Source organism: Argiope bruennichi, chromosome 7 (genome assembly GCF_947563725.1).
Source record: "Argiope bruennichi chromosome 7, qqArgBrue1.1, whole genome shotgun sequence".
Taxonomy (NCBI): domain Eukaryota; kingdom Metazoa; phylum Arthropoda; class Arachnida; order Araneae; family Araneidae; genus Argiope; species Argiope bruennichi.
In genome coordinates, this window is record NC_079157.1 from 133504280 (window position 1) to 133521035 (window position 16756).

The 16756-nt window shown below is 32.9% G+C and overlaps 1 protein-coding gene across 1 annotated transcript; it reads right to left on the reverse strand.

The window, feature by feature from the left end:
* Positions 1-2807: 2807 nt before the first annotated feature.
* LOC129974834 (uncharacterized) lies at positions 2808-14558 on the reverse strand. Its single transcript, XM_056087601.1, has 2 exons — positions 14399-14558; positions 2808-3310 (listed from the first exon to the last, which is right to left on the reverse strand). The coding sequence occupies exon 2, from the start codon at positions 3308-3310 to the stop codon at positions 2987-2989; it is 324 nt and encodes a 107-aa protein (XP_055943576.1). The 5' UTR covers positions 14399-14558; the 3' UTR covers positions 2808-2986.
* Positions 14559-16756: the final 2198 nt, after the last annotated feature.

The following is a 16756-nucleotide window of genomic DNA, read 5'->3' on the forward strand; positions in this document are numbered from 1 at the left end:
GTGATCCCTTTCATTCACCTGCAAAATTTCAAGTCGATGGACAGTGTGTTCAACCGCAGATCATAAGCGATCAATTGTGATGCTTCGCACATAAAGCGTTACAGAGTTTCCCGGTTTTTCATTTTATTAATCATAATTCTTGTTATGGATTGTTAATATTGTTTCTGTATTCCGTTTTGGAATTGTGAAAAATTTAATGTCTTTACGTAAAAGGTGCTCTCTGATGGACATTTTGGAACTAAAAATTTTGTTTCGTAATTCCGTGAGCGCATCTCGTGTATAGTCTATTTACCTAATTTCTTTGCAATCTGGTCACCTATTTGCGTTGTAGGATGCTGTTTATAGGGGAAGTTTAACTATCACCACCCTATACATCTTAGTATGTTCTTGATCAGAACAGAATATCGAAATAACGTTACTGAATTTCTTCAACCTAGACATTTAAATTTATATTGGTTGGAAGAGATGACATCGCTGTTAATGCAAAGTACGGTGAGATTGTTATATGCATTTGCATAAACTAACAACTTAATCCACATAGATTCTCTGGACCAATAAATAAAATATTAAGCACCTAAATGCAAGCATTTACCTAAATGCTTTAGCTTGGGGGTGTTAAAACTTAAAATTTCTTTGCCTGCTGCTTGTATGGACTTTCCTTTTTTAATTGATGGTTTGAGTGTTATTATATTGTATTTTTGTTGTTATTGTTACTTTTGTTACTGTATTTTTGCTTATTAGTGGATGTATTCTTCAAATTTATTGTTTTGTACTTTCCTTTCTGTTAAAATGGTATATCTCTTGGGCCTAATTTCAGGGGATTTTCGGGTCACGAGGAATCATTATTTGACTGTTTAGTCTGCATTCCTTCATAGAAAAATCCCTTTTTTTGAATCCCTGCCTGATGGTGACCCTTGAAAAAGTCTTCAGGCCGGATTCTTTTTTTATCTGGTTTAATTTGAATTTCCTATTAACTTGATTTTTATTACTTTTGTCTCAATTCATCTGTGTTTTAGATGTAGCTGCATTTGCGCTCTCTGAATACTATGATGTTTTTTCCTGTTCCATTTTTGGTTTTAGTTTGGATAAGAAATAATTTTTAGTTGTGATTCCGAAACTATTTCGTTTCGTTTTCAAAATATTTCTTACTTTAGATTGGCCAACCCTGAATGTAGAAACGATCCGGAGTTTACCGCAAATTGTCGATAAACTGGACAGACATCAAAGAACCCCGGAAAACCGCAAGAAAAGAAAAATAGGGGGAAATGTGCCATGTGTGCAGACGCACAGGTCGTAGGAACGCGGCCTCAACCATAAGAACACAAGAATTTGGTCAAATTTAGTATAAATTGTAAAATCTTCATTTCAACACATATGCTTCCAAGTTGCTTCTTTACACGCTTCGACAATAACCAAGCATTTGTGATAATAAGATCAATCAAATGATAAAAGATAGAAAAATACCACTTTTTACTTCTCATAATAATTTTATATTTTCCAGTCAAGCTATCTAAGAAATATGTTTTTGTTTGTATCTACACTGTCTTGCCAAACGGCTACTAATGAACTTCGCCCACTACGTAATTAACTTTGAAATTAATGAGGGGGTATGCACCAAAAACGTAAAGAAAACAATAGATATTTCAGTAAAAAAATTTTCAACATGAAAAAATCCTTACTTTGATAAATTTTATGATTTTAATATGACGTTCTCTGCTTCTAACTTGTATTTCTGTTTCTGAAGCTGCAGACACACTACTCAAAACGGAACTGCTATTGGCGAATTTAAGGGCTAACAGGAATCCAGCCTTTTCCCATATTTGCTGTATAATGTTGCCGTTTGGAAGCATTTATTGGAGCTTCTATAAGAGAAAGAATATTTGTAGACAAATGGCAACACTATGCTTTGTTGGGTTAAAGAAACTCTTACAATCTTTTGATGAATACTTTTTCCAGCACTGCTGTGGAAGTTGAAGAACAACCATTGGTATTCCCAGTCGACAATGGGAAATTTTCAATTTTGTGCACTATATTTTGAGAATTATAAAAAAAAATGCTCACAATATTTTAGTTGAAATGGAAAATTCCTTATTTATTTGTGTTTTTTATGGCATTATTTACGAGATTCGTTAATGCTTAAAATGCATCGTCGAAGCCGATTTCGTAGAGCTGTGGGGCATGAAACAAAAGCGCGTCAAGCTGGCAATTTTGAAACAAAATTGAGGGATTCTTCACTTTTAACCCATTTCTTTTTATTCCAGTCATTTTCAAAACGTGATTTATATATCAGTTTTGAAAATATCGTTCAACAAATTGCATGAGTAGTTTAACATTGGAAGAGCCTCTTTTTAAAAATCTTATAACTCGAAATTTTCATCAGAACTCCATGACAAAAACATGTTATTTATTCGTTAATGTTTTGACAAGAAATCGATTCAGTGAAAAAATAGAATTAATAGACGAATGACAAAATCATACATTCATTAACATGGTTAATCTATTTTATTAAATCTATTCCTTTCAGTCATTCCATCGACGCCTGTTATTATAAATGTCCGTGCTACATATACCAATTTTTTACCAACCCAAGTTTCTTTTAAACGAAACGCACATGTAAATTAATTTTTAGGGAAAGCAGCTGATATACTTGAAATGGGACACATTTTCTTAATTGTTGTCTTTCCTTTGTCTGGATTCCTCGACACAACTAGATAGTTAGGCGAGGTGAGATAAAATGTATCAACCTGAAACTGAAACACAATTTAACTGTGTAAATATCTATAAAACGTTTCAAATATTACGCTACATTTCAAAAGATAAATTCATTTGGTTTTATTAGCCATTCCAAACAAAAGATATTTTCATAACAAAAATACTTTATATTACAGAGCTTTTTTCCCTGAAAAATAAATTGATCACCTGAAATAATTATCCCCCCCCTTTATTTCACTCTTCACAGATTTATGGTAATAACATTTAGGATAGTTTACAATATCTGCCTGCAACGGTTGAAACTCGCATCCCATTTATAGCCAGGATCACATTTATGTTGCTGCTGTGTCACGCCCATTTCGCAGCCGAACATGTTACAAAATGGCATCGTGATTCCTTGCTGAACGATAACATTATTTCGCCGGCCGCCATTAGAATATGCCGTTTCATTCTGAAATGCGGGCGACTTGACTGATCTGAAATATCTGCCCAGCTCCGACGTATCTGCAGAACTTGGGGGAGGCGAGCCGAGAAGAAGGATCGCAATGCACATCGCTCCCCAAAAGAGGCCAGAACACGTTGAATGTTCCATCTCCATCTGAAAAGAATGTCAAAAAAAATTATGACTTGCCCACATCGGATTGCATGCTTTTGGAATAAAGAATGAAATTTATTATTATAATATGACAGCGTTTCTCAACCTTTCAGTATTCGTGGTCCAGTTTTCAATCATAATTTTCATCTCGCCCCCCCCCCCCCGCTTACAATAAAAAGTATACAGCAATAATGTATATTGAGTATTTTGTATTCTGTTTTGAAATTATTTTTAACTAACTGCCAAAAAAAAAGAATAAAAGCGAGTCAAAATTGGCGAGAAACGGCATCTGGCATTTTGCAAAGCTGGCAGTGAACAGATGAAGCGAATGAAAGTGGGGAAAATTTAAATATTATATTTGAAATGAAAGCCAATCAGAGAGATAACGTTAAAAGAATGTGAATGTAGAAAAATTTGTTAATGAAAGTTAATTTAGACGAGGTAAACTAAGTTTAGAAACTGGGAATATATTTTTTCGAATAATAAAAGAAATAAAATAGAAGCATGACTAAACAAAAAAGAAAAAAAAAAAAGTAATGTTTGTGGAAGAGAATCCACACGACCGATGCCGTCTCTAGCATGCGTAGATGTTTTCTCATAGGAAGAAGGAAAATGTTTCATCACTCAAGTTTCAATTCCAGCCAGTCTCATTCGTGTCGATCCTTCTATCGCTATCGAATATATCGTGAATGTGTATGTTATATATATTTTCGTGTTAATTGCAATTCACCATATTAAATATTTACAGCAGCAGATTTATGCAGACTCATGGATAAATTTTTAAACGGAAGTAACCGAACATTAGACGATAGTCAAGCATCTACAAGTACACAGACGAGCGTTGGTTCCGAAAATAAAATCAAGAAAATATTCTCAAGAATGCTTAAATTTTGAAGTAAAGAAGTAAATGAAGAAGAAAGGCCCCTGTGTATCATTTGCTCAAAAATGTTGGCCACAGGCAGCATGAAACCTAATAAACTTAAACGACATTTGGAAACGCTTCATAGTGAGTACGTCAACAAGCCCAGAGAATTCTTCGAATTAAAATTAAAATCATATAAAGAGCAAAAATCATTTTTATAAAGAAATAATTTTGTCTGTGAATAAAAAAGCTTTAATTCCATCTTACAAAATTTCATATGAAACAGCCAGATGTAAAAAATCTCGCACCATTGGTGAAGAGCTTATTTTGCTAGAAGCAATTAAGATTGTAGAAACTGTTTGGAGATAATTTTTCAAAACAATTGCAGTTCGTACCTGTTTCAAATGATATTGTTGCTCGTCTAATTGGTGATATAGCTGAAGATGTACAGTGTCAGCTTTTCTCGAAGTTGGCTGACAAATTGTTTTCAGTGCTGCTTGATGAAGCAACAGATAGTAATAAAGATGCTCATTTAATTGCCTATGTTCGATTTTGTGATAATATGTCAGTAGTAGTAGAACTACTTTTCTGCAAACCAATAGAATTCAAAACAACGGCCCTCGCATTATTTGCTATTTTAAATGATTTTATGAACGAGACAAACATAGAATGGAAAAATTGCGTCGGAATATGCACCGATGGTGCTGGTTCAATGTCTGGAATATTCCAAGGTATACAAACACTTGTAAAACAGAAATTGCCTCAGTGCGTCTGGACACATTGCATGATCCACAGAAAAGCTTTGGCTTCGAAAGAAATGAGTCCTGGTCTGAATATTGTGTTAACTGTAGTTGTAACCGTAGTAAATTATATAAAAATGAGACCCATGAAATTGAGAATCTTTTCCGCACTTTGTAAAGACATGGGTTCAGTACATTAAGCTTTACTATTTTATTGCGAGACAAGATGGTTATCACGTGGGAAATTTTTACAATGTGTTTATGAATTAAGAGAAGAAATTGCCATTTTCCTAGAAGAAGAAAACAGATCGGTGGCCGCGAGTTTTCGCGATGGTTTATTTGTGATGAAATTGAGCTACTTGGTCGACATATTCGAGAAATTAAATAACTTGAATCTTCAACTCCAAGCAGCAAATACACATATGTTGGATACGAGTGATAAAGTTAATACTTTTTGTGGAAAATTAGAATTGTGGAGCAGAAATTTGAAGCAAAGAAATCTAACAATGTTTGCAAATGTGGATGATTGTACTAAAACTTACAAGGCTGGAGAAAAACATGTAAAAGTTGCTTTTGTAACCACTGAAAATCATTTAGCCATGCTGGTAAAGAATTTTAAAAAGTATTTTCATGTTGACGACAAACTGATAGCAAGTTACGAGTGAGTTAGGGATCCATTTCATAAGATTCCTGAAGGACTCTCAATTGATGAGGAAGAAAAATTCATAGACTTCACGACAAGTGACGAAACTAGAAGACAATTTAGTAATAAATCACTATTTGAATTTTGGGCTGGAGAAGAGGATGATTTTAATTTCACTAAAAAAAGGGCATTTCGCATTCTATTACCATTTTCAACATCCTACCTTTGTGAAAAAGCATTTTCTGCTGTGGCTACTTTGAAGACAAAATATAGATCTCGGCAGAAATGAAAGTATCTATTTCTAATATTAAGTGTTCCTTCGAAAAACTTTGCTCTGCAAGACAAGCCTCAGGAAATCACTAATAATTATTAAATTTGTTTTAATTTAGTATGTTTTGATTAAATAAGTTTTGATTTAGTAAGTTGTTTTACTTTAATAAGTTATTAAATATGTCGAAATGTATTTTGTTTTCTATGTGTATGTGTGCTTTCCTTTCAGTCAGTTAATCATTTTTTTAAAATAATATTTTCTCTTGGATATTCTCGCGCCCCCCTAGGGGGGCGAGCCCCACAGGTTGAAAATCGCTGTAATATGAAATGTTTTAAAAATCTTTTAAAGAGAAACAATGAAGCCGCGTTTCAATAACCTATGTGTCCGCAGACATGGCACTCTTTCCCCTGTTTTTCCTCTCTTGCGGTTTTCCAGGGTTCTTTGATGTCTGTCCTGTTATCCATTGGTTCAAATCATTTGTGGGTTATCATCAAACGGACATAATTCCATTTTTATCTTACCATTTAGAGGTCTGAAATTTGGAGAATTGTTAAAATCTGGAGTTTGAATTTTTTGTCGATAGCAATATTTTCTCTTTGCTTACTTCATATACGAGAAAGTAAAAAGAAATCCTAAATAACCTAAAATTTTGAATTTTTATTTCTTTAAGATTCTATATTTTAAAGAATATAGCTTTCTTAACTAATCTGAAAGCCAGAACATTATTTAGAGTGTCCAAAATATTATGTCCTAGAAATGCAATGAATTCATCATTTTAAAGGTTTCGAAACAGATAGCAACCATTTAACTATCAACAAAGAAATCATATTGGCGACTCATCACTACTTAAAACCTATGCACGTATTCTTTTTTATTCGGCTGTGATTTGGGACGGTGGGCTGTATAAGCATTACATAAACACTTTTTTCATTACATTGATTCGTTAAGTGTAAGAAATAAATTGATATCACGTCTCTTTTGTGTTAAAAAAAACAAATGGATGAAATTTTAGTTGAAACCTATGAGATTAAAGTATCTGTGAAAAAATGGTAAAAGTAGAAAAATCCGGTTTTTAAATGTTATATTTTACTTCCAATTGCTTTCCTTCTCCACTTTGGGAACCAATCAATAGATATTCTCAAATTCCTGAAGAGATTTAATCTAGCATATGACTCCAAATAGTCATATTTTAAAGATAAAATGTCTCTCTTTTTGAAACGTTCCTTTGATTTATTTTTGAGGCAATGTTAAAAAATGTTACTTATTTATCTTTTTGGGTATTTGCTTTTTAAAAAATCTTTCGATACATATTCATAAATAAACAATTTTTTCCGAAAAAAAAATATTTTTTATGTAATTTAAAAGAATTTTACAAAAACCTTGCTTTAAATGAAGTTGAATTTCAACAGTATAAAAAAATTATTTTTCACAAAATTTCCGAAATAAGTTTGAATAAAATGCTACTTAATTTTCAAAAAATACTTAATGTATTAAATGAAAAACAGCAAGCATTCATAATATACAGGATGTTCCAGAAAGAGGAAATGCACTTTACTTTTTACAAGAGAGGGCGGGAAATTATAAAATAAAACAGGAAATTACTTAATAAATGGTCTTCTGCTATTCATTTTCAAAAAGTTGCATTTTGTAAATTTTTATACGATTTTCCTAGACAAGATTGATTTTTCAGATGATATCTAATTTTTCTGCAATTGCAACGTTATAAAAATCTACGCATTTGTATCTTAGGAATAACATAAATTATGGTTCAATGAAAATGATGGTGACCATGCATTTAATTAAAAAGTAAAGTACAGATTAATTATAATTGCGTTCTGGTTGATGTACTTCATTGAAACTTGGCTTATATCTTATACGGGGCATGGAATAAAGTATACTGCGAAATAATAATAGTTTAAGTTTTTACTTCTAGATGTTGCTTTTCATGCAATGTCGAAAAGCCGTTAAGCCAATCAGAAACGACTAAAGATGCCATTCTTCTCTATGTATTTAGAAATCGAGCTTCTTTACTTGTCAAGTTGTTTTATAACAACTGTAATAATGGTTTTGCTGCACTGTGGGAGGAACGGCACTTGAAAGGCTTTCAAAAATAGCTGATGTGGAGTAAGAAATAATATTTCTATATTTGAAGAGACTGGAGAGATGGATGTGCTGCCAGGAGAAGTTAGTTAGTTAAGTTATATTAACGTCCCGTTGTAAAGCAACATTAGGGCTATTTTTGGGACGGACCTAGTAATTTTGAACCACGGTCGGATGACGGCTGCCAAGAGAAGGAACTGGAGCTGATTTCAAATAAATAAATCAAAAACAGAGCAACGAATTCTCATTACTGTCACACATGATGTCCTAGCGTTGTGTATGAACAATATCTACATACTGATTACATATGCTGCATGATATGGTTTTATTTCTCATTTAATTTCTTTTTCTTTGACAAGAACACTTCTCAAGGGTCTAAAAATGTTGTATCGCGTTGATTTCTTTCTTTCGCCACAGAATATCTCCGAACTTGGAATCTCTAGGATTCCCTGTCGGTTGAAAGGATATACATGGAAATATTTATTAAGAAAAAAAAATTAAGTTTACATACGGTACAAGAAAAAGTAACTATATTCTATATTATGATAAAGGGAGTGTTCGGTGGGAACTATGAGTTGAGGAATTCTATTGAAGTTAATATATCCTGGAGAAGGGCTTGATTAAGGTACGAGACGAAAGTTTATTCAGGGCTTGGATCTGGGGAGATCAATTCCTCGTTGTCTTATAGGAACAACACAAGATTTCTGATTTTGACTTTGGACATTTTATTCCCATAACGTTGATCCACCAGATTCTTTCGAGTTCGTGGGTGGATTTGTTAAAATGGAAAGATGTGGTGAGAGTGGCAGCTAGTGACATAATGAAGAGAACCGCCTTCTTCACTGCAGCCACATTGATCCGATCCTTTAATATTAAATTGATTGAGGTGCGAAGGAAAAGGGCTATGGCCAGTTGTAAAGATAATAAAAAGATAATGTCTAGCCTGTTCCAAGAGGATACTAGCCTGTTAAAGGAGACTTTGGAGATAATTTGATAGATGTTTCTGCTAGTTAAGCCATTGCCCCTTCACCTTGTCATCGCTGTAGGCTCAGTTTATTTAGTAGACTTTTAAGATGGCTTCTCAGCGCTGGATATTGAACGGGCGTACCTATAGAAATGGCCTGTTTGGCTAAAGAATCTGCAGCCTCGTTTCCGGTATGGCCTACATGTGCTTTAACCCATCGTAACTGAATAGAAGGTAGGTGGATGCCCGTTGCTGGAAAGTGTAACGGCAACAAGCCATTTCCTTTACTGTAGTAAAGCGAATGTTTATAGACTACTATCTTCATGCAAAATGATGCACCCCCCCCCCCAACTTTTTTTACCGGATAAGTGAAGGAACTGTGTCTGAACTTGAATCGCTTTGATTTCTGCAAATGGAAATGAAAGATCGTTTTATGGAGATACATATTGTTACAAACCTGTAATGTTGCTTCACAGCACGGTTAATTCAATCACTGGAAAGACCGTTTTACGATCATCTCTCTTGGGTGCTTGTCGGGTGCCGTGTCAGTGATCTCAGAGCTTGGTGACAAACTTGACGACGAATTTGACGATTTTGGGTACAAAATCGATATTACTGGAAACTTCCATTGATTGAATTAGCTAATTATTTTCTATTTACTATTTTATCATTTTTATGGTAATTTAACTTCAATCGTATATAAGAATTTGATTATATATTGTAGTAAATTATTAGAATTCAAATTTTATCTAATTTATTTAATGCGGCTTTTATTTTATGTTGAATTATTTGTTTCATTTATATAAACAGAATGAATTTAATTTAAAATGCATTTTGTCATTGCTTTAAAGAAAAAAGAATTTTTGTTAGTTTAATTAATAATTTGGTCAGATTTTTTTTATTTCTATAAGTTAATTAATTAACTTTTTATACTAGTGCTTCGACTAGCATTATAAAACTTATGCATAAAACAAAAGAGTTCCAATTTATTAGGTATAATGTAGGTACTTTAGGGCTAAGGCTATTTTGGGATGGATCTCGTAATTTTGAACCACGATCAGATGACGAGGATGACACCTGAGCTGGCAGCCCCCTCTCCTCACCACACCACACCAGAGGTAGGACGTTTGGCCCGAATGGATTTAACGTGCACCAGACCCACTTACACGACGGTTCTTCGGTGGAATCGGTTCACCAACCTGAAACCCTCCGGTTCTGAAGCCGAGACCTTACCACCAGGCCACCGCGGGCCATAGGAACACAATTATTAGTATTTTATAAAATTTTACGAAATGTTTCTTCGAATTCTTACCGTTCATGTTAATTCAAGATTTTGAAATAGAAACTCTAAAAAGTTATCTTACGGCAATTATTTATCTCTCTCAATTAATTATAGCAAAAAGAATCCGAATATCTAATCTATTTTTCTGCTCGAAATTTTTTTCCAAAATGTAAACGGAGCATTGGATGTTAATGAAGTCGCATTGAATTAAATTACACGAATGCATTTGTTAAGGAGGTATGAGCAACAACTTTGTGGCGAATCCCCGCTGCTCGTTTGCTTTTTAATTGCGGGGGGAGTTTTAAATATTAATTATTACAATCCGCCTATTTCCCTTTCAAACTATATAAGTGACTACGAAATATTTATTGTATACAAACGATTTCACTTAATGCATTGAGGTAACAAATTGAGGATGCTTTGTAAATTATTCGACAAATTATATTTACATTCCTATTTCTACCATTCATTAATGTTTTATTTTGAACTATTTATGGTTATAACTCAATTTTTTACTCTTTTGTATACATAGTATAGAGAAAGTATTATAATCGTCGAAAAATTCGAACTCGATTTTGACGAATCTTCATGTTTCAGACCTTTCTGAGTTCATAAAAACACATTTTTGGGAAATGTCTGTCTGTCTGTGGCATAGATAATTCAAAACGCTTTGAACTAAGCGGATGGAATTTGGCATATAGGCTTTACATCGAATTTGCAGATTTCTGTTAAATTTTGAGTAAAATCTGTTTGGGGAAAGTCCTTCTATCCAGCTATTCGGATGTAAGTTAACGCGATAATTACAAAACGAAGGGAGCTAGATCGATAAAATTCGGTATACAAATTTAACACCTATAGTGTAGACAACTATCAAATTTTGAGCCAAATCCAACCACGGATTGTTATTTATTGATCTGTACTTTCAGAAACATGTAAGTGTGATAGTTCAGAAAAACAATGACTTAAATATTCCAAATTCGTGATGGAATTTTGTGACTACAAGTGCAGTTTTGTGTCAAATTTTTGTTTCAATCTGTTGAGAAAAAGGTGTCGTAAAAACAGATTGAATTTTCTGTTTCTATTAACCACATGCCAGAGATGAATCGCTAAATAACTCGCCAATGATGACACGATAGATTCAGTAAAAATGCTAAATTCATGCCAAAGCATTATATTCTGTAACTACTGTACGCCACTGGCTTCTAAGGCGTTCTCTGGCATGACAAGTTTATTAGAGAACATGCGAGAAATTATTGGGAAGACAACTCCCGCTGATTATATCTAATGAATGCCATACATGATTTGAATATTGCCCTTCATTCGAGTCTATTAAATGGTAAGTAGAACTGGTTGTCATCTGTTTTCCTTCCTTGTAATTCATTTGTTTTTAAAGAAACGAGTATGCAGTTTTCTATAATGATCTAATTGCGGGAATATAAACGAACAAATTTATCTATAAAAATTTAATTTTTCTACCTCATTTTGAATACTTTTGCATTTCTCACAGCTTACTGTATAACAGTAGGTAAAAATCTAAATCGCATTTCAACTCCTTTGGGAAACTCAGTATAATTAATACATTTTGAAATGTGCATTTTCATTTTCTGAAGTGTGAAAATCAAGTTCATACTCTATTACACATTAACAAGATAGCAATATCAATCAAAGACTTCAACATATTACGAATTTATGATGCAGGATAGATATTGCTGTATTCGAGATTTGTTCTGAAATGGTTCGGAAAAAAGATTTACTACCTCAACATATTTGCAAAGAGATTTTTTTTCATTGAATGTATCTCTCAACAAATATGAGCATTTAAAAAAAATTTTAAGTAAAAAGAATTCATGGTTTACTGATTTAATATGTATACCCTTTTAACCAATGCATGTAATGGAAAAAATTTTGGGAAAACTACAAGCTTTAGAAAGTTTTTCAAAAGCGATTTCAGATGGCCACATTCATATGGCTGTTGAACGTGCATCAGTGGCTACGAATACAGCCATTCCATGGATGACAAGGAGAAGACAGTTGAAGGGTTTGCTGTAAAACGGAGGTAGCTCACATTAATCGAGTTTTCAGAAAGCCGTAAAAAACGTTTGAAAATTCTAAAATCCAAATTGCGTTAAGATTTTTTTCTTTTGGTCAATCTTATTAATTGTTCCTACATATTATGACGGTATTTTCACACAAAAATATATTTTCCAGATGACGTGGCACATGTTGGAATGTTGGTGCTACCTCTTTCTTGCAACAAATAGATAGACTGTCTATCTCTGGGAAAAATATTTCATAATAAAAATACAGTTTATTGTACTATTATTAGTTATTTAAAGTAATATATATATATATATATATATATATATATATATATATATATATATATATATATATATATATATATATATATATATATATATATATATATATATATATATATATATATATATATATATATATATATATATAACTTGGCTTTAAAAACCAAAAGACTATATCCCCTTTAATCGTTACACTCCCCTCTGTAACGTCGAGCTCATCTGCTGCGTTGTCGGGTTGTATAGGCCATCGTATAACTACATATCATTTTGTGGGACGTATTTGCGAGCTAGTTCCGTTACATCTTTGTATTTTGGGCTCTTAAGTGGAAGGGAGCGGGAGTAAGATCTCTGAATCTTGTTTAACATTAATGGAGTCAAGTTTTGGATGTTGAATATTCTTACTGTCTTGTTACAGAGTGGTCCAACACTCTCTGTACATGATGTGTTTCCTGTATTATTTTGGGATTTTTCTTAAGTAAAAACCTCTATATTTCATTATAAAATACTTTATTTACCATTAGAAAATATGTAAGGAGCTTTCAAGAAGAAACCTTTTAATAGATCAACGAGGTTGAAAATCATACCTTGGGTAATTTTAGTAACAACACACTTTTCACTCGTCTTCTCTATGATACCAGTATAAGTACAAGAAAAGTAGAGTTTCCTTGTACGTTTTTCTGTGTTTCCGAAGGCATGGTGGGGGAAAATGGCGGTAGCTCCAGAAGCCACCTCTATACTGCAACAAACTAATGAGACGAACAGCTCCATCGCTTGAGTAACGCGAGAACTAACGACTGGAGCTGCATCTTTCTGGCACCAAACGAACAAGTTTTTATTTTACCACATGATAGTACATGCAACTCCAAATTCCCCTAGGTTGGAGCTACATCCATTTTGCAGCAAATCCTTCAATTGTTACAAAACCAAGCAAAGGTTTAAGTTTCTTTTATTATGCTCAAAATTTTTATTCCTATTTTTGTTTAGAAAAAAAAGCCCACCTATATCTATTTGTAATTAATGCAATTGGTTTGATCAACCCTACGTTTTGAAGACATTAAAATATTTTAGTTTCCTAAATTTGTTTTCATTGTTGTATACAAAGAATAGAAAGAATCGATTGCCTCTTTTTTTTTTTATCATACTACGATTCGAACTAAATCATTGAACTTTTGATTCTTTAAGGTTAATTTAAATAAAGATTTGCAGTTGGATACTAATACTTATAAAATGTTGCAAAAATAAGTTCATTTAATCTCTTAAGTGAACTTCAGAATATTTAGTTCGTCTCAACTATTCCTTTTAAACTTCCCAACTCAAATATGCAAGTTCTCTAAATATGCTTTTTTCTACTTTATAAACTACAACTACATAAAAATTAAAATAAAAAATATCAATAAATCGTCTTTGATCGAATAATCATAATTAAAATAAAAAATATTATTGATGAGACCATAATAAAAATCGAATTTCCGAGTGCAATAAATTAATCTAATTTAAAAACCCTTTAAATTAAATATTAAGTAATAAAAATTAGTGTAACAATTATTTATAACAATTAGAATTAGTCTAAAAAGACTCACAAAGTTTATTTACATCTAGTTTCAAAAAAATTATAAAAGTATTAAATTTAAATTTTCATTATATTGTATTATTTTTGTTTGCAGTTTCTTATCAATAATAAATCGCATTGAAAGTAAAAACACAAACGTTTTTATAAAGCAGAATATTAAAATTTATATTTTCGCAGATATTTAATGTCATTCGCAGAATTTTATTTTCATTTCAATAAATGGTTAACAAAGCACTTCTTTTAAAACACATGAAACGATCTTTACGATCAGCACTCGCTCATTCCAAAAAATAATTCATACAGCAGACGATATCTTAAATTATTTCTATTCCACGTACCTGTTTACGGCTTGAAAAACCACTGTCCTTGTGCTGAAGTAAGAGGAGAATGACGCATGCTGATTTAGTTTCTCTCTCAATTTTTTCAGGCTGAAATTTTGTTTTTCTTTCTCTTCCCAAACGTTTACATCTGCACGTGAACGTTGCAGAATTTGTTTCTCTCTTTCTTTCAGTGTGAATGGAAAATTTGATAAAACAGTGATAAAAACATTTTATCATTAATTGCATTCATTCAAAATCGTAAAAACCAATTTTGTTTAGAATGGCGGAGAAATAGTTTAAATGCTAAAATTTCTATTAGGGTGTTCCATAAGTTTCTTTCCTATTTCTAATATGAAATGAAAACACAATACTAAGATATTATTTATTTTGTTATATAAGAAACCTTTTCCTCTACTACCTTCTTCCATCTCTCAGGAAGCCTTATTATGCTTTCTTTCCAAAACTGTTATGTTTTGGACAAGAAATAATTCTTGAGGTGCTCTTTTATTTCGTTGATGGATTTAAAGCTCTTATCGCGAAAAGAATTTTTTAAGGACAGAAAGAAGTAATAATCAGATGGAGCAAAACATCCCAATCAAACTGTAAGAGCTTTTCTCTTATGACTAATGCAATATGTGGTGTCGCGTTGTCATGATGAAAAACAACGTCTCGTCGGTTCATTCATTTTGGCCGTTTTTTTTGCTATGGCAGCTTTCAATTGATCCAGTGGATGACAGTATTTCGTAGAATTTATGGTTTCACCTTGAGGAGGGAGCTCGAAGAAAATGACGTCTTTCCAATCCCATTAAATAGACAAAATAACTTTTTTGAAGTGTAGTAGAGCTCTGGTACGACTGAAACCGATGACATAGTCGGCAAATAGATAAGTCTGCATGTTTGCGCAAGCAGAGCCAGATAAGGCCATTCATAGCGCGATGAGAATGAAATTTTTGGGACACCCTAATATATAAAAAATCCTAACACATAAAATTTTATTATAAAAAATAAAACATAATTAAAAACATGTTAAGAATATGGAAAAGTTACTTTCGATTCGAAGCAAAGTTACTACCACATATTTTTTATACCATATTGGTACTTTTGACGCGTTTTTTTTTTCGTATGTTATGCCTGTGGTGTCACCATATGTAGGTTACATATGAAATCCTTACTTTCAATGCATCATCCCATCTATAGATTCAAGCTAGTGCTGCTGGCTAATCTGTGGGATATTTTCTGAAGCTAAAATAATTCTTCTGATGCTAAAAAAACTGTGTCATAATTCTTTATTTAATAAAACGGAGTTTTTTTAATGCAAAGAAATAATTCACATTTTTAATTTAAGATTTCAAAGGTTGCAAGAGGAGGACATCAGTTATAGTTAAGAAGGTAAAAGTTCCAAACCTAATTGAGAATAAAAATTTCATGAAAGATAATGTAATATTAAACAATACTTACTGACTTCAATCCCCGATTCCTCCTCGTTCCTGACAACTTCGCCAACTTATGTCAGCGATTTTAAGCGTCTCTTGTTTCAGTAGCGCCATCTAGAAGCAAGAGTACGACTTTAGCTACTCATGCGTCACAACCCTTTTTATGGGACGGACTTCATTCGTATATTTCATTCACGGATCGTAATTTAGATTCAAATGAGAAAACTGTCATCTCTGAAACAGAACCCCAAGTGATATTTCCCCGACTTCGAGGACTGTGTCCACGACAGATTAACACTTCCACCACCCACCTTATACACGGAGAGTTTTTGGCCGCCGAGTTTCGAACTCACTACTCAAGGAATGCGAGTCCCATGCCCTACCAACCAGGGTATCTAGCCCTACTTTTTCTTTCGATAAATTACTACAAATAAGGGCAAATACAAGCAATTTCAAATTCGTTTTTATTAAAACCAAATTTTTAGGAAGCATATTTTTATCACTCCTCTGAAACGTGAAAATATCTTCTTATCATAAATCTGAGAGCTAATATATATGCTCTCTATAAATCAACATCTCGTTCGTTTCCATTACCCTCCTTTCACATGCTAGAAAAAGAATTTTCTTCTTTTTTTTTCCGGCAGTAGAATGACCTGTTGCAACAATATGAAGTTTGAGAAGAAAACACATGACACAGCAATTTACTTATAATATAAAAATTCCGTTATTTTCTTAACACTCTTCATATGTTAAGATAGCATTATTATCATTACAGCTCCGTAGCTGTTCTGGCCTAGGGCCTTCCCCATGATCTGGGTGTCCGAGGTTGGAGTCCTGATTCGTGCATGGTTGCTCTTTACCCTGTGTGCTATCTATCCCCATGTAAGAAGGGGTTGTGCAACCGAGCGTGTCAGTGTCATCTTCATATGAGCTAGAAGTCAGA